Source organism: Babylonia areolata, chromosome 9, assembly GCF_041734735.1.
Source record: "Babylonia areolata isolate BAREFJ2019XMU chromosome 9, ASM4173473v1, whole genome shotgun sequence".
Classification (NCBI taxonomy): Eukaryota; Metazoa; Mollusca; class Gastropoda; order Neogastropoda; family Buccinidae; genus Babylonia; species Babylonia areolata.
In genome coordinates, this window is record NC_134884.1 from 22,660,608 (window position 1) to 22,688,554 (window position 27,947).

The window sequence follows — 27,947 nt, forward strand, 5'->3', positions numbered from 1 at the left end:
TCATCATCTGAGTCAGTTCAGTAGCATCATACCCACACCACTCATTCTGAGTTCCCCTGTCGGCCACACTCAGGGTTTGGCTGCTACAGTAGCAATGCCAACAGTCCACAGTCTGTTGATGTTACGTCATTAACTGAAGGGGGCAGTCATGCACCAGTTCCATAAGTGAATCTTTTAACAAGACAGTAAGTTACGTTTCAACCACATGCATTGAATTAAGAGCTTTTATGTGTGTAGAACGCCGGATTAGATGGTACAATCTCGTTCCTAGAGGACATGAGCAAATTAAATCTAAAGCAACGTTGTTATCAGTATGATGTCACAGAAAGCTGTGGGTGGGTTGTCATGGAGTTTTGTTTGAAGTGCTGGCTGCGGGACAGTGATCCATCCTGGTTAGATTTGGGTATGATCAGATCAGATATTGTTCCAGGGAATTTCTGAAAGCTTCTTCCTTGCTGGACATAGGGTATAAATAAATGTTAGTGGAGATAAGGTACAAAGTAAGTGTGATATCTTGAGCAAACTTCATGGATTAAACATTGAGATCAATGGCTGGCTCTTACAGTAGATTTTATTTGTTTTGCTGCATTTAGCGATGCATTTGAATGTCTTGAGATTGTACTGTAGCTGTTTCGTCTCAGGTGTGATAAGGGAATGAGTGAGTCCACTGGTGTGGTCTTGACACTGTGTAGGCTTCAGACATGTGTCATTCAACATTGTCAGTGACGGCATGTTCATTGTTTAATGTCTCAAGAGTGATACCGTGATGAACAAACTTGGTGGTGTCTTGTTATCAGTATTAAGGTTTGGGATGTTGTGCCATTGTTTGAATTGCCATGATAGACTTGGTGTGCCTGTCACAATCAGCCAAGCTTCGAGCGGTGAGGTATGTATTTACCATGCTGCTCAGCTGTGATGATTGGAAACACAGGTAAACAGTCAATGCTTTGTTGTCTTTTTCTTCTTTGTCATCGTTTGTGGGTTGCGAATCCCACATTCACTTATATGTATGAGACGAAGGAGTTCAATCAGGGCTATGTGTCTGCCCATTTTTAACCCTGCCATCTAAGCAGTCATACTCCATTTTCAGGCAAAATGCATTGTAGTGATTCCCCCCCCACCCCAACCATCCTTTTTTTGTAATTCTATACTATACATATTTTCAATTGATTTTTTTTTGCCTGTTTATTTTTGCTGTTGTTGTTTTTGTGTTTTGGGTTGTTTTTTTTAACTCGCTGTGGACAAAGGGTCCCAATAGAGGCTACTGTTTACAACTGTTTCAGACGAAGGAGTTCAATCAGGGCTGTAGAGTGGCACCTAAGTTTTGTATTTTGTCCCCAACTAACAGTTATATTTTTTGTCCCAAACTAACCCATTATGTTACTGATCAGTTTGGAAGTTTTCAGTTAATAAATTGTAACATTTGTTTTATGGCAATTTATTTCGGGTCGTCTGTGGGGAAAGTCAGGGAGACAACTGGCAGTACTGAGTGAGTTAATCTGGAGCAAATGGCGTCTCCAGGTTTACTGGATTTCTTATTTGTTCCAGGTTTTTTGTTTGTTTTGTATTATATTGTAATCTTGATGTGACAAGTTAAACTGAACAACTGGTGCCAAAAGCGTGGCCTTGTGTTGATGTGTTAATCGGTTCGGCAGTTTGGGTGAAATAAATCATCTTAAGTGAATATTGTAAGGTAATTGTATGGAGATGGATAGATTGATGTGTTGAGGTATCATTGTGTCATTGTGATGGATGTTTAAAAAATCCTGATATTGTTCACAGTGATGAATGAGAAGCAGCAGCAGTTTAGACAGTGTGCAATGGTCAGTTCATTCATTTCCTCAGGGTAATTGTTCAATCGGTGAATGCCAGCTAAATTAAATCTGTGTTTTGCATGTTGTCTTTTCCCTTTGGTGGTTCTTCATCCAATTTCTGTTCCTCAACAAAAACAATATATCTGGTAATTTTTTCTTCTGGGGTTTTTTTTGTTTTTGTTGTTTTTTTGGGTTTTTTTGTTTTTGTTTTTTGGACATAATAAAGACTGTAATCACATTGTTAATGTGATTTTGTTGTTATGGTTATGTAGTGCATGTGCTGCCAGCCAGTTCTATTTTCTGTGTTGCTTTAAACCAGCAGTACATTTCATGAATGAACATGTTTGACTTAAATGCCTATACTCAAAATATAAATAGGGTCTTGTTTCTTCCTTTAAGTGTTTATATGTCATCTCTATTGTTTACATATGTGTTTTTTTGTGTTTTTTGAATGTTTTTTAATTGGTCAATTATTGGTCACAGTCCTGGTGTCTATTGTCATCTGTGACTGTCTTTTGTCTTTCTCCAATGCGTTACATTTGGGGGGGAAGAGAAGGTTGGTTGTTGCTTTTTGTTTTGTTCTGTTTTGTTTTTTGTTGTTGTTTTTGTTTGTTATATTTTTTTAGCTTTCAGATAGGATAGCTGAAAGAAAAATACAGCAAGAATAAAACAACAAAAAATGGCATCCATTCAGAAACAGTGGGGTTCTGCTTCCTACCAAAACAGTAAGTACCTAGTTTCCACTCTGTGTGTGTGTGTGTGTGAAGCAATGTGGGGGTAGGGTTTTAATGGTTTGTTCATGTGTTGGTTACGTAATTGTTTTATTTCTTACAATATGAATTTGATAATCACTGTTTCAACGCTCATGGAAGTGAAACCAGCACAGCCTCCAGCCATTTACATTGTTTATTAGCAAGTGAATAGCCAGCTGATCCTCAACAAATGGTGCATTTATGACAAAATTAATCCCCCCCAAAATACACAAAAAAATGGAGGCTGAAATGATTCCACTGGTGACCACACCATACAACATATGTCTGTCTGTTCTCACACGTCTTGAGAAGCCAACTTAACCCACTTGATTGCTGAAACCTTGGTTGCTTCAGTGTGGCTTTGTTTTGACTGCAATTTCAATTTTTTGTGTATTTTTCAATGATGTGATTTTTTTTTTTCTGAACAAGGGTAAGATAACCCCAAGGGGATGAAGTCTAAATAAAGAATGGTGACTGACATTCCGACATGTAATCTCATTCTTCTCTCAGTGAGGTGACAGCTCTTCATTTATGAGCATACTTGTCAACAGTAATGAAGGGGTTAAGTTGGGGAAAAGCTGACAATCCTTCTGGTCTCCTCTGACACAATCATGATTATTATGCATGATCCCATGCACTTGCACAAGAAATGCATCTGCGCATACCCGTGTGTGTGCGCATGCACGCGCGCCAACACATTCACAAGACACCCTCCTCAAATGTGAAAGGAACCCTTGAATACTTCAGAAGAATTTTTTTTTTTTTAAAGAGACTGAATCCAGAATGTAACCATCCCAAGACAAACTTTCAAGAACCAAGTCATTCTGATCAGAACAAAAGTGCAGGGCAAGACCAAACCAGGCAATTTGTGTTTCTTCTGACATTCAAAATGTTTTTACTTTTCTGACAAAACGGGTTTCTCTGTGTGACATTCTGGCTGAACTCCCCAGGGGGGAGAATGCATCACCACAGTGCAATGCCACCTTTTGTTGTTGTAGTTGTCTTCAAGTGTATTTGTTTTACTGTCAAGTGGATTTTTCTATAGAATTCTTGCGAAAGACAACACCTTTGTATGCTGATCACAATGCTTTCAAACATGTGAAAGAGCTTGATTCCTAAAAACGTAGTTTGAAAAGCAGATAAATGGTTGGAATGGTCTTCAGATATGGCTCAAAATTCAGAAAAAAAAAGTCTTAGAGTCTGCGATTGGTTTTTCAGTCAAATGTCAATCCAAAATAGATTTTTTTAATTAATCATGCTGGCTGATGATAAGCATGGACAATGCATCGATTGATGACAAAGCAAGACAGACAACCAAGCAACAATGGTAATGTCTACTTTCTTTATTCTTATGATGTGGCAAACAATAACAACAAATGAATCGTTACCTCCCTTTCTGGAAAGGGAAAATTAACACACACATGCATAAGGATGTATATGCTTGCTCGCACACACACATTTCATTCGCATTGTGAATGACAGTAGCTCATTTTCACTCCCAACTTTGTGCTCACACGTCTACAGATATTGTTCCAGCGATAAAACAATTCTGATCAATCATCTTTGTCACACAACCATCCACAGAGGCTTAGCAATCAAAAGGGGCAGGGTGAAAGTGGGGGGGTGAGGGGACGAGTACAGCTCAACAAATGTATCACAAGAAAACTAAAATATACAAGCTTTTTACATCCATATACAATTATTATTTGGGCTCAGTTCGGTTATTAGATGATAGTACACTGCATACCTGGCAAAAAGGAATAACAAATTCTTCTCCACACAAAACATATTGATTGATATTGCTATAAATGACAGTCACCAAACAGTATATCATCATTGTGGTGCTTTATAGTGTGTTTGCTTGAAACGTGCCTGCATAAAACATTTCTTTGGGGGAGGGTAAAACCAAACAAATCACCACAATAGTCAGCAGGGTGGGAGTGAACAGATCAGTGCTCCAACAACAACGCCCTGGTCGGATTTTAGTGCACTCTAGACACACTGTTGGTGGTGTTTTACGTGGAATTGTAATCACTTCCAAACCAAGGACTGACACCAATACAAACTTCATCACTCCACTTACGCCTTACATATAACAACCTGACTTATGATCCAGTACACCTGTTTTGTACATGATTTATTTCATGTAGAATTTGAGTGACTTTAACACACAAAAAACAAGATGAATAATACAAACACAATCTTTCATTATTTTGCCTGACCCTGCTGCTTGCTGTGCAGTGGGTAACTTCAACAAAGTCCTGAGGACTAACAAGCTACAGGTTCAAATCTACAAATAAATATTGTGGGGGTTGGGGTGGGGGGTTGGTTCTTAACAAAACTGATCATGCTGTGGGCTTGAAAATAAACTCTGACCATTCATCAACATCTAATTCACAGATGCTTTTATGAAAGTGTTGCTCAAATTTCCTTGACCCAGTCTCCAAGTTGCTAGGTTTGGTTGATGCTGAATTACTATTATATAATAAGTGCAGAGAAGTTACCTTATGCTGTCCTGGACTATAATGACTCCACATCATATCCTTCTCCTCCTCTTTCTTATCTTCATGATGATAACAATAATAATATGGAAGTTAGAGAAGAGTGGGGTGAGGCAGGGGGAAGATGGAGCATGGGGTCTTAAGCTGGATTTTTTTTTTTCTTAATCAGTTTTCCCCAAATAAAAGATCTATCTAGCACACCCTTTTCTGTATCTGAATTTCTTATTGAAAATAATTGATGCCGATCACTCACACACACACACACACACAGAGCTATATCTGAAAGATTTTCCAAAAACAATAAGGACCTTTATGTAACAGCAATTATACATTAAGCTGCTGAGAAAATTTCTGCCACATTTTTTCTGCTTTTTTTTTTTTTTTTTTTTTTTTTTCCCCTTTTCTTTGAATACCTTGTTCTAGATCTCAGAAATGGAACCTGTGGACAAAAAGTCGTGAATTTGGGTCACAAGATCCATAAAGCTATCAACTGGAAAATGTCATTCTACCAACACAGTGATCTTGCTGTTTGTCATCATTATATTTGGAGTGGTCTTTTACAAACTCATGTTTGTAAGTAACTGTGATATATAATAAAAAGTTATCCTTTGCAGCACACAGCACTTTTGTTTACCTCCAGTTCACGGAAATATATGTACAAAGTTGTATCAAACTGATACTTCTAATGATTTTACTATTTCTGCTTCAAACTTTTATCGCTCAGGATTTCAGGGAAGAGAAATCATTACCTTCCCCACATACTCTAAACATTATGCAAAATGGTCAAGTCATGGAAACATTACTTCAGATCCCCGCTCTTCCCATTGAACTGTTATCTTGTGATTAAGGTTATCCCAAGGAAAGGAAACCCTTATCACCTGAGGTTTTTCGACAACTGATTCCTTCTCCCACTCGAATGTCCTCTGTTCAACAAACTGTGCATCTGTTCAACCTCTCCAAACAGTTTGTACAGAGGGCCACTCCCAATTTCTAAAATTAATGCTGCAAGACTTTGCTTTTCCTGTCTGATATTAACAAGCAAATCAGACTTGCACTCAAAAGGGGAAGAAAATGAAATAAGCACATTAAGAAAATTAAACCAAAGCATCCCTTCCAAAATCAATATCACTTCAAGCTGAAGATCACTGCAAAAGACAATGTAATGGGGTGTCTTTAGAACACAATTTTCATATTTTCAATACTGGCACAGAATACAGATTCCATACAATACAGCAAAAACCAAGTGGCAAATATGTCGGACATTGTTTCTGAATGATTCCAATTTCAACCTGTCTCTGTTCTCAAAGTTAATAACACACACAAGCTTGGGAGTGGGACAGCAGCAGGGAACATTGGTTTCTGGTCAGTTTCCAGTCATTGGGCAATTCTGAATAGAACTGAATTAGGCAGGCAATGCCAAAGTGACAAGTCTTTACCTTCCAAGTGGGCTTCCAGTCTGGACATATTTACAAGAGCTAAACAAGACAATCACAAAAACAAAGAAAAGTGCCAGTATCGTCAAACAGGAAACAGTGCTAACTGAAATAATGCTGATACAATTTAACTGTAACTGATTCTCTGTCTTTACAGATTAACCACAATTTTCTGCATATGCAAACATTTACCAGATAAAGGGCAGATTTCATTTTCATAAACTTTAGACATTGCACAGATTGTTTATTCTCTGTGGAGAAACGTTCTGTCAACCAACCGTGCATGTTGTTGTCTGGTGGTTGAACTCAGACTTCAGCAACGGGTCTGTGGTGATTAAAGATGTTTACTCAGTTTGGTGGTATCACATCCCAGACAACACATGCTACTAAGTATTTGGTTAGAGATTTGTCTTTACTGCAAATTTGTAATCAGTGTCAGTGGAGCTTGGGAGTTCAAAGGACTACTCAGTTTTACTCTCATGCTGTGGTATGAATAAAATCATCCACGATATAATTTGTTGCAATTCCAATTCTAGCAGCTGATGGTATCAACAGAGAATCTTTTCCCCCACTCTCTTAAATACAAGCAATGGCTATGAAGGGTATGAAGACAACTGAACACCCAGCTGCTCCTTGTTTTTTGTTGGTAAATGCATACAGCATGGATCAAACAACTGGTATTTACTATTGCTTCAGAAAGATGATCAGCTGCTTGATGGAAATAACTGATCTGTTGTTTCTATGTCTGAAAAAAAAAAAATCAGTGGTTTGTCATCTGTCACACTCGTCATGTTCCAATAGCCTCCCCCAGACCCCCACCAACCCCATCACATGGTCTTAACACAGGGACATGGACCAGTTTTTGTTGGACAAGGCTTTCCTCTGTGAGTGAACAAATGAGTTTTAATTCCTGCAGAATTCAAAAGAAGAATGAAAGTTAGCAATTTACAAAAGCATCTCATTATGCAGAATTGTGTATGTGGGAGGCGGGGGAGAGTCTCCAGTCTTGAGAAGCATAATGAGGTATCCATTTCTTTCTTCACTAAATTGAACCACATTGTAATTGGTCCAGCAGTTTGTGAGATATCACTGTCCATCTACAGACAAAATGCACGCACACGCACACACACAGAGGCAAACAGAGGTCTGTCACTTTGCTTATATGAAGAGTCTCAAAATGCAAACAACTGACAGACAGGAAAACAAAGAGCAACACTGTATTTTGAATTCTTTTCTTTATAGTTGATCATTTTCACACCACTCATGAAAACAACTTCTTTTTAAATAAATACTCTTTTTAATAAAATACATACTTCTTGTGTAACAAGAATCAATTGTCACTGATATCTCATGCAAAGTCCATTAATATGTTCTTGTGTTTTTGGTGCTTGAGCTCACTTTCATTTTTAACTTACACTTTTCCCTTTTTAACTTTACACTTTCCCCTTCTATTTTTGAATCATTTTTTGAGTATAATTCTTTCTTTACAGGCAATGGAGTCCTAAATATACAGCATCCAAATGAGTATTTACCACTGATGGCATGAATTATGCTGTCTTGTTTTGATGTGTGTGCTTGCTTGAGAGCACACAACTATGTGGACCATCACAGAAATGCGTTTACTTGCTGTGTAATGCAGTGAAGTAGAACATAGTGTAGTGTCCTGTTGTATCATATGAGGTGTTGTACAGCGCAGTAATCTAGTGGAGTGGGATAGTGTGGTGTTACGTCAGGTGGTGTAACAACGCACCACTATTTCATAGTTGAACAAGCATTCTTCCAGTTCAATACCACTTTTTCTTTCGTCTTTGTATGCACAGTTGTTTTTTTCCTTTCCAGGATTATCTTTCCACTTAATTTCACCAGACTCACTTGACAGCATTCTGACATTTCTTTTCATCCCCTGAAACATATCACATTTCTGCTAATTCTTTCCTCATCGTAAATCATTCCTTTCTCTGTATGATTTTGCATTCCATACATACCATTCAGAATTCTTCAGTAATTGTAAGCCTATTACTAAGGTTTATGTAATATTTGTGTATACATTCTTTTTTAATTGTACAATGTTTAGTTTGCTTTATTTGCATTATAGCTGTAAACAGGACTGTGAAAGACAGACAACCACCATGATGAAAAACACCATAAATGATGAAAGCTAGAAAATGGTAAAGTCACAAGGATCTCATTTGCTTCTCTATGAGATATATTACCTACCTGTGTGCATGATAATATGTGATGCTAACTGGAAATGCTGAATTTATAGGTTCTTGTAATACCTGTTGATTAAAAACTGAAAAAGTAAGCCAGCATTGCAGGTCAACATTACAAGCAATACATTATTTAGATTACATGATAATTAGAAAATAAAATGAAAGAATACTGAATAAGCTAATTTATTCAATTCTATGGAAATCATTCTATTACAGAAAGACACCCAAGCAATAATGTACATTCAGCTGTCGTTCAGATTTGAACTGTTGAATAACAAATTATTAATCTGAGACATATGGAAAAATATATATATGAACCAGCAGATTTCTTACTAAATGAAGCTTTCAAATATCCTGTACGCTCACAAGTCTTTGACATCTTGTGTACATAAAAACCCAATCAAACTACACGAAAGACAAGCAACAATCAGGATTCAGGCGGCAATGTCTTGCACGTGTCTTCATCAGACCATAAAATCACAAAGTTTTCCAATGCAAACTATGCTACAATCCAACCAATGAAACCATTTCAGCTGGGGTTATTCATTACCTTTGCATTAAAAATGGTGATATGAGTGCAACTCTCAAAAACAAATTTTGAACTCAACTCAACTTCATTAAACATACGTGAATGTGGTTCTGAATAATATACAATACTAAATGACATAATGATGTACACGTTTCAATGATAATCACTCTTGGTTTAGATTATGTTGCAAACAACACTCTATTCAAAAGACATGAAACAGAAAGCAGTCAAACCAACAAGAGTTGATACATACTGATCACCTTTATCAATACTACTACTTTTTCTTGTTTTCAGACATGCCTATATTTCCCTCCCAGGTAAGCACAAGCAAACACAGAAACCGACATACATGCAATTTCATCTCAAGAAACTGAATTCTGTCTTTTCATTCTTTGCATACACACAGATTCCTTACAAATGAAATAAAATGAAGTTTACAAGTGGGTAGGGTTTAAAAAAATTCATACAGGCAGCCAGTATTGTTTTCCAGAAGAACCTCTGGACTGGCTGGATGGAGTGGAGCTTCGCCTCAGTTAAAACATAACTGTGTAATATCTGGATTTTTTCTCTCTATTTAATAAGACCACTTATGCTCATATAATCATTATGCTCATGATCATTTTTCTTCTTTTCAGAATGTAAGCTTTTGATATATATATATCTATATAGATATCATATATCCTTCAGGACCATTTCTTTCTGCTTACAGTTTACAGAACATTTTTCAATATCGCTGTAAACTATCAGTGACCAAATTCCCGCTTCACAGGTCCAGTCATACCACTCACAGTAAATCATCTGCTGTGCTCAGTTATCATCAATTCCTGCTCTGCAGATGTTCACTGAAATTCACTGTTAAAAATGTGTACCTTTTCACAGCTTTCATTGGCTCATTCTCTGCAAATGTCCAACTTCATTCTCTTCCAGCTGCAGAGGACCTTTAAAATTTTTCAGGAACAGAAACTGCTCAAGTAGTCTCTCCCTACTGTCTGTATATCTGGTATATACATTCTGAAAAACACTCACGCACACATGCAAGCACACACGCACGCACATAGACATGTATATACACTTACTAATGCATAAGCACACATTCAAGCACACACAAACCACACACACACACACTCATACACACACATGCACACATACACCCTCTCTCTCTCTCTCTCTCTCTCTTACACAGAGGCAACCCACATAGCTGTCTACGTGTGAGGAAGCAATCTGACTGACTGCACACGTGGGTACGGTATGCTTGTGCGTGGATGGGTGGAGACGACCAGGGTCACCTGTCAGTCTGACTTGCAGTGACAGGAAGAGGCTCTGTGAGACACAGGCGTATGGACTCAAGAAGCAGAGGTGCATCACATCATGAGAAAGTCCTGGTCACGACACCGACCAGGCAGGCATCACAGTAGCTCATATTGGCGAAGGTGCATTCGCTGAATAATGTCACGACAGTCATTGAACACTCGCCGGATGTTCTCAGTGTCCACAGCACAGGTAAAGTGAGGGTAGCAGTAGTGGCGCCCGTCTCCACTTGCAGTGCTGATTCTCTGCAAAAATGAAAACAGGTGTGGGGTTATACTGTACCATATCACATGTTAAAATGCAATACTATCTTGCATTGTTCTGCACTGCACTGAATCACTCATCAAATGAATCTCCAAACACACTGAATTGTCCTCCCCTAAAAAAAAAAAAAGCATGACTGCAAAGCTCATCCTCTTGTAACCATCAAAAGATTAGCACCCAGACTGTAACACAAGGTGGAGTGAAGACATGAGATAAGGAGGATGGGGGTTAAAAAAATTTTTTCAATCCTGCTCTCATCCAACTTTCTAGTCAGGGCCTCAGCTTGCTAGAAGCTTCAGTCTCTGGCCTAATGAAATCAGTTTCATCAGAAAAAAAAAAAAACAATCATCAAAGTAGTCAGAAAAATTATCATATCATCGGAGCAGCTAAGACAAACCATATGGTTACAAGTTTAAGCTCTATGAATAGATCAAGAACCTCCCTCTCAACTAACAAGACCTGACATGCAGCTTACAATATGTTGCACAAACAGCAATATCTTTTTTTCAATAACACACTTAACCCTTTCACCGCCAAGCTCACATTTATGCACAGGCGTGGTAGAGGACCCATGTCAATGAAAGGTGACCGTTCACTGGTCTGTTATCCATGAACCTACTGCTCTTAATGTTCAGTGGTTGGATAGGCCATATTTTCAATACATCGCAGTGGGAATCCCCAGCTATTCTTAGCCACTGTATTTTCTGTGTTTAAACCACAAGGGAATTTTGTACTCTAAATTGACTGGCGGTGAAAGTGTTAAATGGAAACAAGAAAGGCATAGCCCACATGACTTATATCAGATTCCTACTGAATTATTAGCCTAATTGGGGAAAAAAGGCCCCCCCCAACCTACCTTCCCTGAAAAAAAAAAAAAAAAAAAAAGAGAGAGAGAGACAATGCCTTCATAGCTCACATGTGATTGCTACTGATTTAACCCTTTCACTGCCAGGAAAATAAGATTTAAGTGAAAATCTATTTGCCAGGATTTTTTCACAAAAAACGAGTATAAATTTTCAAAAAATTCTGTGCTCTTTGTTATTTGTTAATCACCATTCAGACAAATAATCAAAGTCATGACTGATTCACAGCAGTTTTCAACAACAAAGAATCAAAATCCACAAAAATATCAGTTCTGAACCTGTTTGCTCACCATCAGAAAACAAGTCTGTTGAACAAAATGTGTACTGGGAAGTAAACATTTCCTCCAAAGTCCATCAACAATGATTGTCAGGGCTATATTCACCGATGCATTAAACTTTTCTGGACTTTATCACAGCTTTCCAGTTTGCAAGTTTCATAACAAAAGCTCCAAAAGCTTGTCGTAACACATTAGACAAAAACCGACATAAACCTGGTGAGCAAGAAGCCCCAGATTTGTTTTATTTCTTAATTCCTTTTGTATCTCAAGAATTTGTCTTGAAATGACTCAATTTCAACATATATGTTTCTTTAAAAAACAGATTAAAAAATTTTTTTTTAAACAATTACAGGAATGTAAAGCAATGTCACACACACAGCATAATGTGTGTCAAGTTTAATGGCCAAGGTTCATGGACCATAAAGAAAGTAATGTAAAGTAGATCTATTCATTTGTGATAATAATACAGTTAGTAATTGGACCTTTACACAAAGCATTCCCCAAAGAAAGTCAGCAGCTTTCTTCCCCTTTTTTAAATAATAGATTCTCACAAACTACTGATATGATCTACATTCTTTTTTCTTTTTCTTTTTTCTTTTTTTTTCTTTTTCAAGAACTTAGCCACCCAAGTGTTGATTTAGGTGCTGGCACTTGCTCAGTCAATAGATGAATGGTAAACACTTATAAGTACATGGAAGGAGAATAATAGTTTCTCTACAATTCATGCCTTCATGTACCCATCTAAACACAAACACTGCTCTATAAACTTCTCTTTACATCCAAACAAGAGGAACATACCAAGAATTCATCCCTGATGTAATATTTCGCTCTGACCACTTCAGGATCTTCCCCTGACTCTGAAACAGCTGGAACAAACATCAACCATCAGGAGAAATAAGTCATTCCATGACCTGAGATTATTTCTGTATTTGTAGCCAAATCAGTAAAAATGTTCAATGGTCGAAAATGCCAAAATGCCAATTTTTTTTTTTTTTTTTTTTTTTTTACCAAAATGCCAAAAATATCTTTATATAAATGAAGCTACAAAGCTACAAGTGTGCACTGACAGAACAGTAAAACTAAAAATGAAGGGAGAATAGGACAGGCACAAAAAGTCAACAATCAAATTAACAAGACAGGCAAGACCTCCAAAGCTCACTTGTGATACACACTCTATCCAGTAAAACAAAAAAACAACAACAAACAAAAGATAGAAAAATTGTTAAAATGTGTTTGGTATTTCCCAGTACAAACTTTTAGGGGGGGGAAAGGAGTCTGTTAGCAGGTTCAAACCAAGCACATTCGGTTCAACAGTAAGCAGACTAGTTCAAACCAAGCACATTCGGTTCAACAGTAAGCAGACTAACTCGCAGCGCCAAAGCGTACCTACCAATGGCGTTCAAGAATCAATATCTGAACATATGTTTTCTTTAGTATGTTACAGTATTTAAGGTGATAATGCCATTTAAATCATGTTATTTTGATATATCTGGATTATTTCAGAAATTCTGTAAAGTCTTCAGTGAAGGAGACGTTGCCATCACCTCAGGCACACCACAACAGGTAGCCGTTTTCTCCAGATCTGCAGAGATCCGTGTTTGACAGGCTTACATAAACTACAACCTGGTCCATTCAATTTCTCTTTTATGTTCATTCATTCAGTATCCACTTCAAAACATACATAGGCAGTAAACATGCTGATGGTGTAGTCAGTGTCACTGCATGTGCTCTGTTCAGAATTTGTATTTTCTTTTAATTGCAAACAAGAAAAACAAGGTCAGGCCGTCTTCAAACCCAAACATCAATTATGATTTTTTGGAACCGGATCCTCATGAATAAACTATTCATGATCTGGATTACAGCTTAATCTGGAAGACTTACAACCCATTAATGGTATGACTGTGAAGATTTTTTCCCAGAATGTTTAATACAAATTTGATATTGGCAGACAAAGTATTTCCTGAGAAAATAACAATGCTTAAATTTACCAAGGACACACAGACATACATACAGACACACATGCACAGACTACCGAACACAGGGTTATTACACAGATTCACATTGTTTACACAAGTGAGTCAAAAACTATGCATATATAATATATAAATAATACATAATTGCATGGTCCAGTGCATTCAAGAAGCACATTTTCAGTGACCTAAAAACAGATGGGAGCTCTTCTGCCCAACTTAAACAGTTAAAGCAAAACAGACTGGTTTGGAAACTGACATGAGTAATTCATCATTCAACACTGGGTAGTGCAAATTTTGTATTTCCTCCTTTCTTTCTGAAATGACAGGCCCAAGGCACACTAAAAAATAATAAAAACAAACTCAACTGTTATAGTTAAAAACTTTCCACACAGTCAAGCCCATAAATACTAACACTATCAAAACTAAAAAGGACCAATTAAAAGTTTATTCATTTTTGTCAATGTTATAGAAAATCAAACCAAAAATCTCCAGGCTGTGCATGAGTGCCTCTGCCTCTACCCTGTAGCTAGCTGAAAACTTTCTCACTGTGCTTGCTTAAATGGACTTCATTATGACTTCAATAGCTTTCAACCTACTCTGCTGTTTGTTTTACTGAACTGTTTGCATGAATATTCATTATGACTTCACTAGCTTTCAAACTACTTTGCTGTTTGTTTTACTGAACTGTTTGCATGAGTATTTTCTTTGCTGGATACACCTCAGTGTTGTAATGAGGAGTGTATGCCTTCCACTCTGCTTGAGGTGCTTATAGAGAATGCTCTGTAACATTACTATTGCCTGTCTCTTATCACAGATGCTCAGGTTGGCACTGATCAGTTAAAAAAAAAATGATGAAAATATATTACAATTACAAATCTCACAACGTTATCACTCACCATCTGGGGGAATCTGGTAGTGGGTAAACTCTGGAAAATAGTCTTCTAACCTTGACTTGCCAGCCTTTATCTTCTCAGCCAACAGGTCTTGCTTGTTCAGAAATAATATCACCGATATTGTCCGCAACCACCTGGAATGTTTCAGTGACACATTATAACAAACTTTTCTTTTGTAAATACAAAGAAAATAACAAAAAATACCATGCACAAAATGCCATGCTCAGCAGCATTCAATATTTTTCCACTGTCTGTTTATGAAATGAAGGCATGTTTTGACCACATCTACAAGATGCAGCTCAATATCCCAAACCAAAAAAAAGCTGCCCCCCACCCCCATCCCACCCTCTCCCCCCTAACCTCTACCCCCTCCCCACCCCCAACCCCCCTCCCTCACACCCCAAAAATAGCTGTTTCCAGTGTTTTGTCTTACAAAAACTAATGTTGTCTTATGTGACATGGCCCGTAGCTATTTCGTTTCATTGTATCCCCCTTCCCCAGCAACTTCACCAAATAATGTGCATCATTGTTAAACTTTACAAAGATAGCCAGCAATGGAAGCATGATAGCAAGCACATGCTTTTCCTTGCAGCTGTACACGAAATGACGCAGAGAAAGTATCCAACATACCTATTGGTCCAAATGCTCTTGAACAGCTCTAAGGACTCTCGCAGTCTGTTCTGACTGGCGTCTTCTCGTAACACCAGATTGTAGCCACTGCAGGCTGTGACAAAGATGATGGCTGTCACATCGTTGAAACACTGAATCCACTTCCTCCTCTCGTCACGCTGACCACCAACATCAAACATGCTGCAAAAAAAATTTTAAAAAATAAAATACAGGAAAAACATGTAACCATTTCTTGTACAGTACATGACAACATATGCTGCATATCAGTCTGTCTACACATCATTAAATGTGTTAAAGATCACTGTGTATACAAGATGGTTTGTTATAAAATAAAAAATTATATATAAAAAAAAAAGCAAAAATGACAAAGGACAATACTCATAAGCCTGGGGACACATGCTTGTGTGTGTGTGAATGTGTGGATCAACCTCACTCAATAAACTGATTGTCAAAGTACCTCGACATCATGTAAACCACTAACAATACACAAATTATAGATAAAAAAAAATTACCGCAGAGGAATAAGTGTAATAACATAGGAAGTGAGACAAAGTCACAGACAGTAAACACAACACACACAACACTCATACACAATTCTTTTTAAAGTCACTTTCAATTTCAGAGAAAGATTTTTTAACTGAAGACCACATACCACACACACACTCTCCTTTCTGAATAAAACTTATACACACACTCATCTTACATTGTTTGAGAAAATGAGTAACATAATACTTACTGAAAATTGACTTTGTCAACTGTGAATTTCGTTTCAAATATGCCCGACGTTAAAACACGACAACGCAGTATATCCTGCTCCGATGGACCATAGTCAGGCTTCTTCACCAGGTTCACCCGATCTAAAAAGCTGAAACAAATCAATATCAATTTTAAGATCACAACCCAAATCTAACAAACATTCACTTTTGTATGCCATCATTACAGGGAAAATGACCTGTTACTTCAATTGAAACTTTTTCTACTTCCTCGAGATTTCAAATATGAGGTTCACTTTGACCCCAGGTCCAAATTCTCTGGGTCATTTTATAAAATCTAGAGTTCAGCGGTGAAGTGGAATTACAGAATCTAAGATATCCTAATACATTATGTTATGTTTCATGAAAAAATGCATCATTCAAAAATGTACAAAATCACAGCATCAAACTTTAATGTATATGCTTCAATTACCCCTAGTAGTGCTTTATAAGGCACACTGCATTGTCACATCAAATACAGCAGCCACAGACCTATACATTCCTCCCCCAAAATAAAAACAAAAACTGGCCCAGCTTTCAATCCTCCTCCTCCCCATCGCTCAAGAATAGACAACACATCACAGGGGGTGGGTAGCTGGGCAGTTATCAGTTAAGTTCCAAACCCAATCAATAAAGTTCTCAATAAACAAAAATTCAGAAAGAAACATTTAACAATTCGATAATTCAATACAGTTATCTCCTGTCACCTTATGTGCTTGAGGGGATAGCTCTGGTGTTGAATGTCTGTCTGCGTGTGAGTTACAGTGTTTTCGTGATTGTGAGTGTGACAGTCTTTTTACTGATGGAACGCTCATCATCTTGGTGTCTTTTCTGTCACTTTTTGACCACGGACATGGGACTTATGGTTCGATTTGTCAGCCTCACTTTCTTCTTCTTCTTCTTCGTTCATTATGCTGAGCTGCTCAGCTGTTAGCTATTGAACAAGCAACCTGAACGTGCGGAAGAAACTGCACAGCAGAGTTGTCCAGTATCATTGCCAACCACTTGAGTTTTTTGAAGTAGAAGTGAATTTCTGTTGCTTCAGTGTACGCAGTCTAACCGTACTCTGTCCGTGTGTGACAAACTTTGTTATCTTGGTATTCACAGTCCGGTTCCATGGTCAGATCTGCAGTCAGATCAGTGGTCTTATGTTCATCAAAGAAGAAAAAGTGACGGCCATTTCGAGGTGGGTGCCTGAGATTTCAACACAGTAGGCCCATCCCAGTGCTTGTGCCTACAAGACATTGGGTCCTCCGCTCTTCCTGTCCAGTCGATGACTGATCACTGATCAAACTTCTTCCCTCTGTGAACTTCAACAAGCTGATCTCCACTCACATCCACCCCAACTTGTCCAATCTTAAGCTCTCTGGTCTTAAAATTGCATCTTTCCGTGCACAGTCTGCTGGTCCCAACTATAGAGAGAAAAGAACCACTATTTCTTCTTTTATTGTTGACAACAACATTGATCTACCGTTTATTGTGGAGACCTGGTTCAAACCTCATGGAGACGAAGCAGTATGGGCAGATCTTGCCCCTATTGGTTATGCCATCAAGTCACTCCCTTGTGCCTCTGGTCGTGGCAGCGGTATTGCCGTCATTTACAGAGACATTCTCACTCTCTACCTTACCTTCACTGCCACATTTTCCTTCACCCACTCATCCTTTGAATTGCTTCAATTGTCCCTCACTTCCCAGCAAAGCGTGCTGAACTTCATGTGTGTGTATCGCTCCTGGCCCACCTCTGTTAATAAGTTAACGGAGTCCATTTTCTTCGAACAGTTTCCTAATCTTTTGGACGACTGTAACTGTCTTCATGGAAATCTGTGTCTTTAGGGCGATTTTAACTTTCATGTTGACAGTTCCACTGGTCGTAGTGCTCTGAAATTCTTGGAACTTCTTAATATGTACAACCTTTCTCAGACTGTGTGTGGACCTACCCACAAGCATAGTCATACTCTCGATCTGGTGATTCAGAGCCCCGGTGATGGAGTTCATCAATCATCTGATGTGAATCATGACTTAAGAGTCTGACCATTTGTGTGTGGTTAGTGTCCTCAATATAGACCTCCCCTCCTCTGTGACGTGTATGGCAGTGTGTACAACATTCATGCTATCGACAGAGCAGCTTTTCACGACGACTTGAAATCAGGACTTATAGTGCTTTTTGGACTGTACAGCTGACCAGTACAACACTGCCCTTCAGGCAACACTGGACAAGCACGCCCCTACATCTCGTTGCAGGGTGTCGTCCAAGAAGGTGTCGTGTCCATGGTTTGGGCTTCTTGGTGAGGAACTGCTAGCAGCGAAGAGAGAGTGGCGACATGCGGAAGCACAGTGGAAGGTATCTGGTTTAACTGTCTACAAACAAATCTACCAGAAAGCCAAGAACTTTGTTACCTTTTTCGTGCACAAAGCCAAGACTCGTTTTTTTCAACACCAAGATCTCCAAAACTAAATCAAGCAAGGAACTATACTGCATTACAAATAAGCTTTGTGGCAGAACAAAATCTTCTTTGCTTCCTTCTATCTAACCATTTTCATTACTGCCCAGTGTCTTCTCAGATTTTTTTTCTGCTCAAAAATTGTTAAACTCAGGAAAGAACTGGATTCAGTCAGTTGTGTCACATCCCTTGGGAAAAGAATTTCAGGGTGTTCCTTTTGTTGCTTTCACACCTATTTCAGAGACAGATGTACTTAGTATGTTGAAAAAGTCTGCTCCAAAAACATGTGACCTGGACCCCCTTCCCATACCACTACTGTATGAGTGTTTGGATGTTGTTTTGCCTGCACTTACAAAAATTATAAATGATTCTTTAATTTCTGGCGTCTTCCCTGATGTATACAAAATTGCACTTGTTAAGCCCCTGCTAAAGAAAGCCACTATGGATCAACAATCTCAGAAGTTTTTGCCCTGTATCCAACCTTGCTTTTGTGTCCAAAATTATTGAAAAAATCGTTCTCTCCCAACTTTCAGACCATTTAGCATTTAACAACCTGTTCTCTTCTTTTCAGTCAGCATATAGATCTGCCCACAGCACTGAAACTGCTTTGCTGAAAGTAGTTAATGACCTGTTACTGTCTGTTGATGAACGTAAATTGTCTATGTTAACTTTGCTCTTTGCTCTGTTGACACAATAGACCACAGCATACTCCTTTCCAGACTTGAACATGTTTTTGGGATTCACTCAACAGTTCTGAACTGGCTTTCTTCATACCTATCCAACCACTTCCAGATTGTCTCTGTTAATAACTTAAGTCTGATCCAACCCTGATCTCCTATGGTGTGCCACAAGGCTCTGTCCTGAGCTCTGTTCTGTTCGTTCTGCACACTGCTCCTCTTTCTGATGTCTCTTCTGGCTATTCTGTTCTTCATCACTCTTTTGCTGATGATACTCAGCTACAAACGTATGCAGAACCAAATCAAGTACACAGTCTGATTCTGTGAATGCAGGATTGTATTCTCAATGTTAAATCCTGGATAACAATCAACAAACTAAAGTTAAATGATGACAAAACTGAAGCTATGATTAGTTCTTCTGCAAGAATGTCCACATCTACTTTTCCTGCTTCTATTGTGGTTGGTGATGCCACAGTTGTTTTCTAAATCAGTAAGGAACCTTGGAGTCATTCTTGACTAAAACCTCAGCATGCACGCTCAGGTAGTAAAACTGATACGAATAGTCAATTGTGAACTTCGTCACATCAACTTTATCCATCAGTACCTTTCTGTTGAAACTACTAAAACTCTTATTTCTGCTTTTGTGCTGTCATGAATCAACAACCGTAATTCTCTTCTCATATGCTGTACACATAATATTCTTCAGTGAATTCAATCCACTTAAAAACAATGCTGCCCATCTGACTCTCAGAGTCCCACATACTGATCACATTTCTCCTCACCTCCATACTCTACATTGGGTCTCCATTGAGAAGCGAGAATTAAATACAATGTTGCATGTCTCTGCTATTCTGCTTTCCACTCTGCAGGACCTAGATATCTTTCTGACCTTATCAGTGTTCACACTCCCACAAGAAATCTCCGCTCTTCCTCTGATTGTTACCTTTTGAAACTTCCTATGTCAATACAAGAACCTATGGTGAACGTTCTCTCTTCTTCGCTGCTCCTCACATCTGGAACAACGTTCCTCATCATATCCGTTCATCTGATTCTATTTCTGCTATTCGCTCATCACTAAAAACTCATCTTTTTAAAACCTATCTATAAGCACTCTCAGCTTCCTTGTTCTCCAACACCACCCATGTCACCTCACTTTGGATGTATGAAGAGAGGGAGAGTGTGGGAGGGGGAGGGCAGAGGGGTGCGAGGGGGGGTGGGGGGAAAGAGGGGGGAGGAGTTCTGAGAAAGAGTGGTCATGAATGATTTATGTAACTTGTAATATTTTTCTTTCATGTAAAGTGCCCTGAGCTCTTAGAGAAAAAGGGTGCTATATCAATGTACATTATTATAATTATTATTATTATTATTATTATTATAAAACAGACTGACTGATAAACTACAGAAGACCAAACCATCCACTATAATTTTTCCAAATTAATCCACTTAAAATTTGTAACTTGCCTGTGTGCAAAATGATTCTTTTAACGGCCTATAAATATCCAGGAAACATATTGGCTTTTTTAGCATGACACACTTCTCTGTGAACTAAGACACCGAGACCAGGTTCTGAGACAATACACCCAAGCTATTAACATTTGTCGGTCGAAACAAGACAAAATGCCAACAGCCTATGTCTGTGTCAACTTTTTTTTTTCTTTTTTTTTTAATTCTCGTCTGACAATCAGTGATTGCTGCACACCATGTCTTCAATAATCCACCACTCATCATGACAGTATGGCTGACTATTGTTAGCATCTATCTATTCCTTCCTGCTGTCATCCTTCACTTGGTTTCTTCCATGAGTTCAGTTAGTGATTACAGCAGTTCAGAAAGGCAGACACTGTGCAGAAGTTGCTTTTTTTCTTTCTTCATTTTTTTTACTGCCCCATTAAACTTGTCATCTCAGCAACATTACCCTCATGCCACTCATCCAGATTCCTCCATATACAACCACACCCACACTCCTGTAACAGTAATGTTTTTGGGTTGTTGTTTTTTTAAACACACCAGTTTTGTTCTTATTGTAACACACCTCGGCGCAGCAGCTAGCTGAAAATGATTATATATTACAAAGCCTTTCAGAAATTAGTTCTCTATGTCTATGAGCAAACTGTTGGTTTAGAAGGCTCTGTTGTTGCTACACATCCCCAAGACAGGAAATTCCACAACTCTCCAAAGAAAAATGCACAATATTCCTGAAACAATTTTGACACAAGTAAAATCAGTGGGTCTGTCCCTGAACTGTTCACTCAGGAGCTATGACCATGACTTCTTAGAATGGTCATTCAAAACCTGAGCCTTCTGTCAGCAATAGTTACTGAAATACTGCCAAACTGTATGACAGTGTTCAAGTTTACATTAAATTTTGACACAGAAGCCATAACTACACATGTGCTAACGGCGAAAAATATGATGATGAAAAACAATCTTATTACTGCTACAGATATACACACTGGCACATCAGAGAAAATTTCATTACCAAAATAAATCTGACAATCTCCCATTTTGCTCATGAACTCAAACTCCCTTGTTCACTCTTTTCTACAGGTGGGCTTTAACATGCATGGCTTTTTTGGGGGAAGCCATACTTTTTTTTCCTGGGTCTGTGCATGCTGGGTATGTTTGCGTTTCACTGACATACCAGACGCTGATATGGATCTTTAACATGTCTACTGCATCTTCTGGATGTGTATTAACATAAAAGAGGTCAAGGCACAAGCAAGTCTGCTGGGACACAGGAAAAACCTCCACCTTTATAACCCAAGAGATGCAGCCTGGATTCCAACCACAGACCACACAGATCCATGGCAGGGAATTCAAGGCTGTAACCACTGTGCCATTTAAAGAATGGAGACAGATTCACAGTTTAAATAACTACTGACATAATGTCATGAGTCAGAGAAATGAAACACTTACTACTTAGCACAGTCTATGAGCTGGTATTCGTTCGATCTCTCAAAGCACTGCCTCACTCCTTTGTCCTGCCACAAAATTTCTGTGTGCTCGTAGAATTCCTGAAACAATAATTGTAAGTTGAATGACAGTCAGTCTTGAACTCCCCATTCATTAAGCACTTGTGATCAAATACAAAACAACAGGTTTACATTAAAAAAAAATGTTTACTAGTATGCACAATCGATCTATATTTATTAAGCACTTGTTATCAAATACAAAGCAACAGGTCTGCATAAAAGATACTTACTTATATACAAGTGTAATCTATCTAAGAATGCCAAACAATTGACATTTATAATTTATTTCAGGCAATAATCATAGTGAGCATATTTTTCAGATCAAATGTTGTTCTTGCAAAACAAACAGTGCATTATAATCTTTCTTTTTTTCCCCCTCAAGTAAAAAACAGTTAGCACAAAATTTGCATTTGGCAAAAACCATCAGATACTTTCACATGAAGCTATGGCCAGTGACAAAGTTATGTGGCACATACAATTTGACAATTCAAACAAATTTATATTCTTAAGCAACAAAATGAGTTGCATCACAAAAAACGGTTATCAACACTGCTACTTTTTTTTTTAGATAAAAAAAAAAAACCACTCGCTCCACTGGCGAAGTTATCTTCCTACATCATAGCAAAAATCAATTGTAAGTGCAACACACATACCCAGTATATGTATAAAAACACAGTTTCTGTTCAGTTAATTCAACATTGGCAGGTCTATATATAAAATCTTCCCACTGACACTATTGACTTCAGGGAGCAAGCCTTCTAGCTCAACCATCCGTATTTAGGTTGGGAAATGTAAAACTGGATAAACTAATGTTTCTAAGTTAAAGGGCAAAGTGAAAAGCCAGACAAGTTGGTAAATGTCAGAAATCTTTCCTGTGGCACTTCTACTGATGGAAGGCATTTCTAATGATTTTTACAGAAAAGGAGCTGCTTTCTTAAGGCTTAACAGCACACAATCAAAAGGTTAAACTTCATCTCCCCCTCCCCCCCCCCCCCACCCCCATCCCCCCACAACCCCCCACCCCCACCCCCCACCTCCTCTCTCTTTCTCTGTGAAGCATTAAGTACCAACCAGCACTATTTGCAAAACTGGGATGCATGCCCTATAAACATTAATTTTCTTCCCAAGTCCAATCAGCTCACATTGTTTGTAAAAGCCTTTAATTTTATGATTCCAATGAAAATTTTAAAAACAGTCTGAATAGCCTGGGAAAAAAACAACAACAACAGTTATCCAATATCACTTCAATCTTAATCCTGCAATCAGTTACAGTAGCTCATTTGGACAATATGATTCAACATTATTAATGAAATTAAAAACAAGAAAAAATACATAACACAGACACTGGCTTATCAGCAAAACATGTGTAGAACTACACTAATATTAAATTAGAGCAAAATCATACAACAATCTATACTTTTCTCCTTCTCCTTCATTTCTTTTTTTATCATGTTGTTTTTTAAAAGCCTAGATAAGACCTAAAAAAGAAAGTCAAATGTCTGTTATAACTACTTTAAAATGGCCCAAAACAGGCATGGGTTGGAATATATTTGCAACAGGTATCATCATGCCCCTCCCCCCCAAAACACCCCCCTACCCCCACCCCCTCCAAAAAAAAATTGAAATAAACAAATACAAAAAAATGGTGCTTGTTGAAAAGCAGGGTGCATTCCTGTCTGGGCTTTCTTTCTAATGAGCACAGTTGGTTTACACACACACACACACACACACACACACACACGAGCACACACGCACACACAAACTGATGAAGTGATGGACTCAAAATTCCTCTCTTCATAAAATCTGCACATGCTGTAAAGGCTTGGAGAAGTGGAGGGAGGGAAGTAAGGATGTGTTTGCATAATAAGGTTCAATATATGCCAAACATTCCTACCTCCACACAAGTCTGTGCATATATATTTCTTTGTGTGTGTGAAAGTTTTAATGAGATCCACCACATGAAATGAATACAGAAAGACTTGCAATGACATGGGTTGCAACACCAACTTTTCAAAGTTCAAAGGGTCAATATCCTGAAAGTATAAGTTCAAGGGACAATATGTTTGCCAAAGACAGACAGATAATAACTTCAAATTTTCTTTCACATTTGTGCACACCACACAGCTAATTCCCAACAGATAAAGAAGTAAAGAAAAAAGGGGGGTAATTTACCCAAACTAAAAAGTTCACAGTTCATAAGACCACAACTCTACCAAAATTGTGAGACCCCTCATCTCACAAAATCCATTTTCACAGTATACTGACTAACTGAGTATAGAAGTTGCAATAAAACACTTCAACACACATTGAAATCTTATGTCTAACTCTGCCCATTTGAACAAAAACAAAAACAACAAAAAAAACCCTCAGTCTTTGCTTACTGGTCTCATAGTTAAATACCACGTTTGAAAATGAATGTAATTAATCTGTTTCTTAGTTTCAAAAAGCATGATGATTGTCAATAAAACATCTGTCATCAAATACTGAGGTACTAGGATCACATGATAGCTAGATTATTTATGTCAAAACTGTAAGTTAGGGGTCACATTTTTTTAAAGCCAGAAGAGGCAAGACTTTCCAGTACCATCACCTAAGTTCCCACATGTGTACTGGTCTCAATATAAATTATAATTCATGTACCAAATTTTAATGAAAACCACTGAATGGCATAGGAGAGGTTGCAAGGAATCTCAAAATGCTGACTTCTAAATTCATGTCCAAATTCTAATTCAAATTAACATAAATTTGCAGAATTTGCAAGACAAAATCTTATCTTCACTCTAGCCTGCCCATGCAGGTCTCACTATGCTTCTATACTGAACTTGAACATCCATCCAATGAAATACTGCTAAAGCTGCAACAAGTTAATAAAGATGCTACCAGAAGACAAATAAATGAATGAAAGGAATCAACAATATATTTATGCCATGTCACGAAAAACATAACACAAGTACATATACATGTACAAATATCAACATACACACAAATCCTCAAAACTTACAGGTGGGTAATCAAAATCTTGTGCACTGGCAACATCCTGGATGTAGTCTACCCGGAACTGGTTATCAGGGTTCTCCAATGCCACTGGTGGGTTGATCGTACTCATGGCTCCTGTTATTGTCTGGCACCAAATTGTGAAATTATAATTATTACACACACTCACCCACTGTGTAATTTGTCCTTATACCTGGATTGTAGATTTTGTACTAAAACTTGGTTTCGTTATATATCTCTTTTTCTGTATGTTTTTATGCTTGTTTTGTTCAACCTAATTGGTCTCAAGTTGTGATTCAACACCTAGATAATGTATGTTCTTATATGTCCTTCACGACCCCCCAAAAGGGCAAAAGGTTAATCTCTTTAAATCACTGATTTTGAATCTTTAAATTGCCAATTATCCAGCAATCAGCCTCTTTTCATAGCAAAGGTTTGAAGTAGTCATCCAGGTGACAGGCGGATGACATGGTTTTGATCGAAACATTGTCAATCATAGACAATATCTAAAAAGTATACAAAGAAATTACTGATGGCCTTTAAGTTTAAAACTAGAATAATATTAAAACTTCAAACATTTGTTGCTTTGTTTACTTAGTTAAATTTTATCATTTTGGTGATTAACATGTATATTAGTTATTACAGCAATATACAGCGAGAGAGAGAGAACAACAATTGTTTTATTTGACAAAGGCTTATGGGGCCCATTGGTCAAAGGGGGAGGGGGGGCAGAGAGAGAAAGATAAAGAGAGAGAGAGATGCAAGCAACAGTTCCAATATCTTTGCAGTTTAAATTCTAACCTTACAATTTACAACACAATAATTAATTGGATATCGAATATAACATCACTAAATTCATTTTTACTGGATGAAATTCATAGTGTCTCGAGTCCCATACACACTACAACACAGTACATGTGGGGATCCATAATACATTATGATTGAAATAAATTTGAATTTCACTTTACTTAGAACTAATCAACTATGCATTGTTTGAGGGAAGTTTACGGATTTTTCCTTTTGTCTGCTGGCCCTTACAAATGGCTTTTTTGCAAGGACAGCACCACAGTAATGCATTGTTCACATACATGTACCACTACTATTGTAAGAATGCACAATTAGGTTACAACTACAAGAATTTACAACACTGAACAGTTGGCAGACTAATGTTATTGCCTTATCACTGCCTCCAGTAGGCCACACTTTGACTCAACCATCTCTGCAGAATGATTTAATTTTTTTTTTTAAATAATATAACTGAACATTTTGTCCATCTTAGCTTTATATTAAATGTTCAAGGTACAAGAATTGTCTGAATAATGGCAGGTTTCACCGTATCTGGGTCAGAGATAACATAACTCTAAATTCATGTGGCATCAGTCTTGCAAGTTAGTGTCAATGCTGTGTTCATTTTATAAAATGTTACTCAGTAAACTGAATACTTAATATTTTCCTAATATTGTGTTTTATTTGCATGTGACATGATGGTGTGTGTCACCATTTCCCTATATCACACAAGCCTAAATCTTCAGACGTCCATTTTCTTGCTCTTTTGCAAAACATACATTTAGATTTTTAAAAATTGATAGAATGACACATTATGATTATCTAAGTTGATTTTCAAAACCATTGCAACAAACATCTAAAGAAGTTTTCAACCTAGGAAAAGTCTGACAAGTTTACCAGTCCGATCTATCTCTGAAAGCGAGTCACAAAATATGCAGTTTACAACAAATTCCATGTTCATTGCTCATAGCAATAGTGCTGAAAATAAAGTTCAAAGTTAGAATCTTCAAGTTCCATAAAGAGGATTGAAGGTAAATCTTCGTCCTATTCCTGAGAGATTGTACTTGAAAGAAAAAAAGAATTAAATCTCCACATTCTTGCGACCTTTAGACCATTTCCATAGTTTCGTTAGAGATCAAAAGCAATTATCTGGATAGGGTTGCATGCTCTGCACATGTGTATTCATCCATTAGAACTACAAAGTAAGCCACAGACAAAAAGGTAAGATCATTAATCAATTTATTTTGTTTTTTCTGATGACAACAACTTTGCCAGGTCACAACCATGACATCCATACTATCCTGGTCATTCTGTGACTTTGGGGGGATTTTTAGATGTAAATGCTGTATATTGCATTTAAAATCATTGCCGTACTGTCAATGTGTGTCATAGTATCACATGGGATCAAATATTTTTCCATGGCTTCGTTGTATATATATATATATATATATATATATATATATATATATATATATATATATATATATATACTATAGCTAGTACTGTAGTAGTTAGTATAGGGAAATGGCATCTGTCTCTTTTCTGACAATCACAAGCACACCATCACATCTCACACAAATAAAACAAAACACTTTGTAGAAATATTAAGTATTCCGTTATCTTATTTACATTTTTACATATAAAATGAAAAATGTGAACATAAAAATATTCAGGTAAACTCACAAGATTGATGCCACATAAATCAAAAGTTATCTCTGAGTCTGACCAAAATACTGTGAAACCTGCCAGTTTAAAATCATCTCAGGATGTTGTTTTCATTGCAATTATTGTCATGTGTTTGATTTTCTGCTTCTTATACTTTTCATGTATTTTTATCCATGAAATTGGTGTTTCTGCTGTCTGAGTTGTGATTG

General features: G+C 37.6%; 1 protein-coding gene across 1 annotated transcript in view; it reads right to left on the reverse strand.

The window, feature by feature from the left end:
- Positions 1-3,772: 3,772 nt before the first annotated feature.
- The window catches only part of LOC143286137 (guanine nucleotide-binding protein G(s) subunit alpha-like), a 30,140-nt gene continuing 5,965 nt past the window's right edge, over positions 3,773-27,947 (reverse strand). Inside the window, exons 4-10 of the mRNA XM_076593735.1 lie at positions 25,295-25,414; positions 22,238-22,335; positions 16,188-16,316; positions 15,452-15,631; positions 14,825-14,955; positions 12,754-12,821; positions 3,773-10,795 (exon numbers count right to left, since the gene is read on the reverse strand). Coding sequence (XP_076449850.1) covers positions 10,649-10,795; positions 12,754-12,821; positions 14,825-14,955; positions 15,452-15,631; positions 16,188-16,316; positions 22,238-22,335; positions 25,295-25,414 — 873 coding nt within the window. The 3' untranslated portion in view covers positions 3,773-10,648. The remainder of the gene's footprint in view (positions 10,796-12,753; positions 12,822-14,824; positions 14,956-15,451; positions 15,632-16,187; positions 16,317-22,237; positions 22,336-25,294; positions 25,415-27,947) is intronic.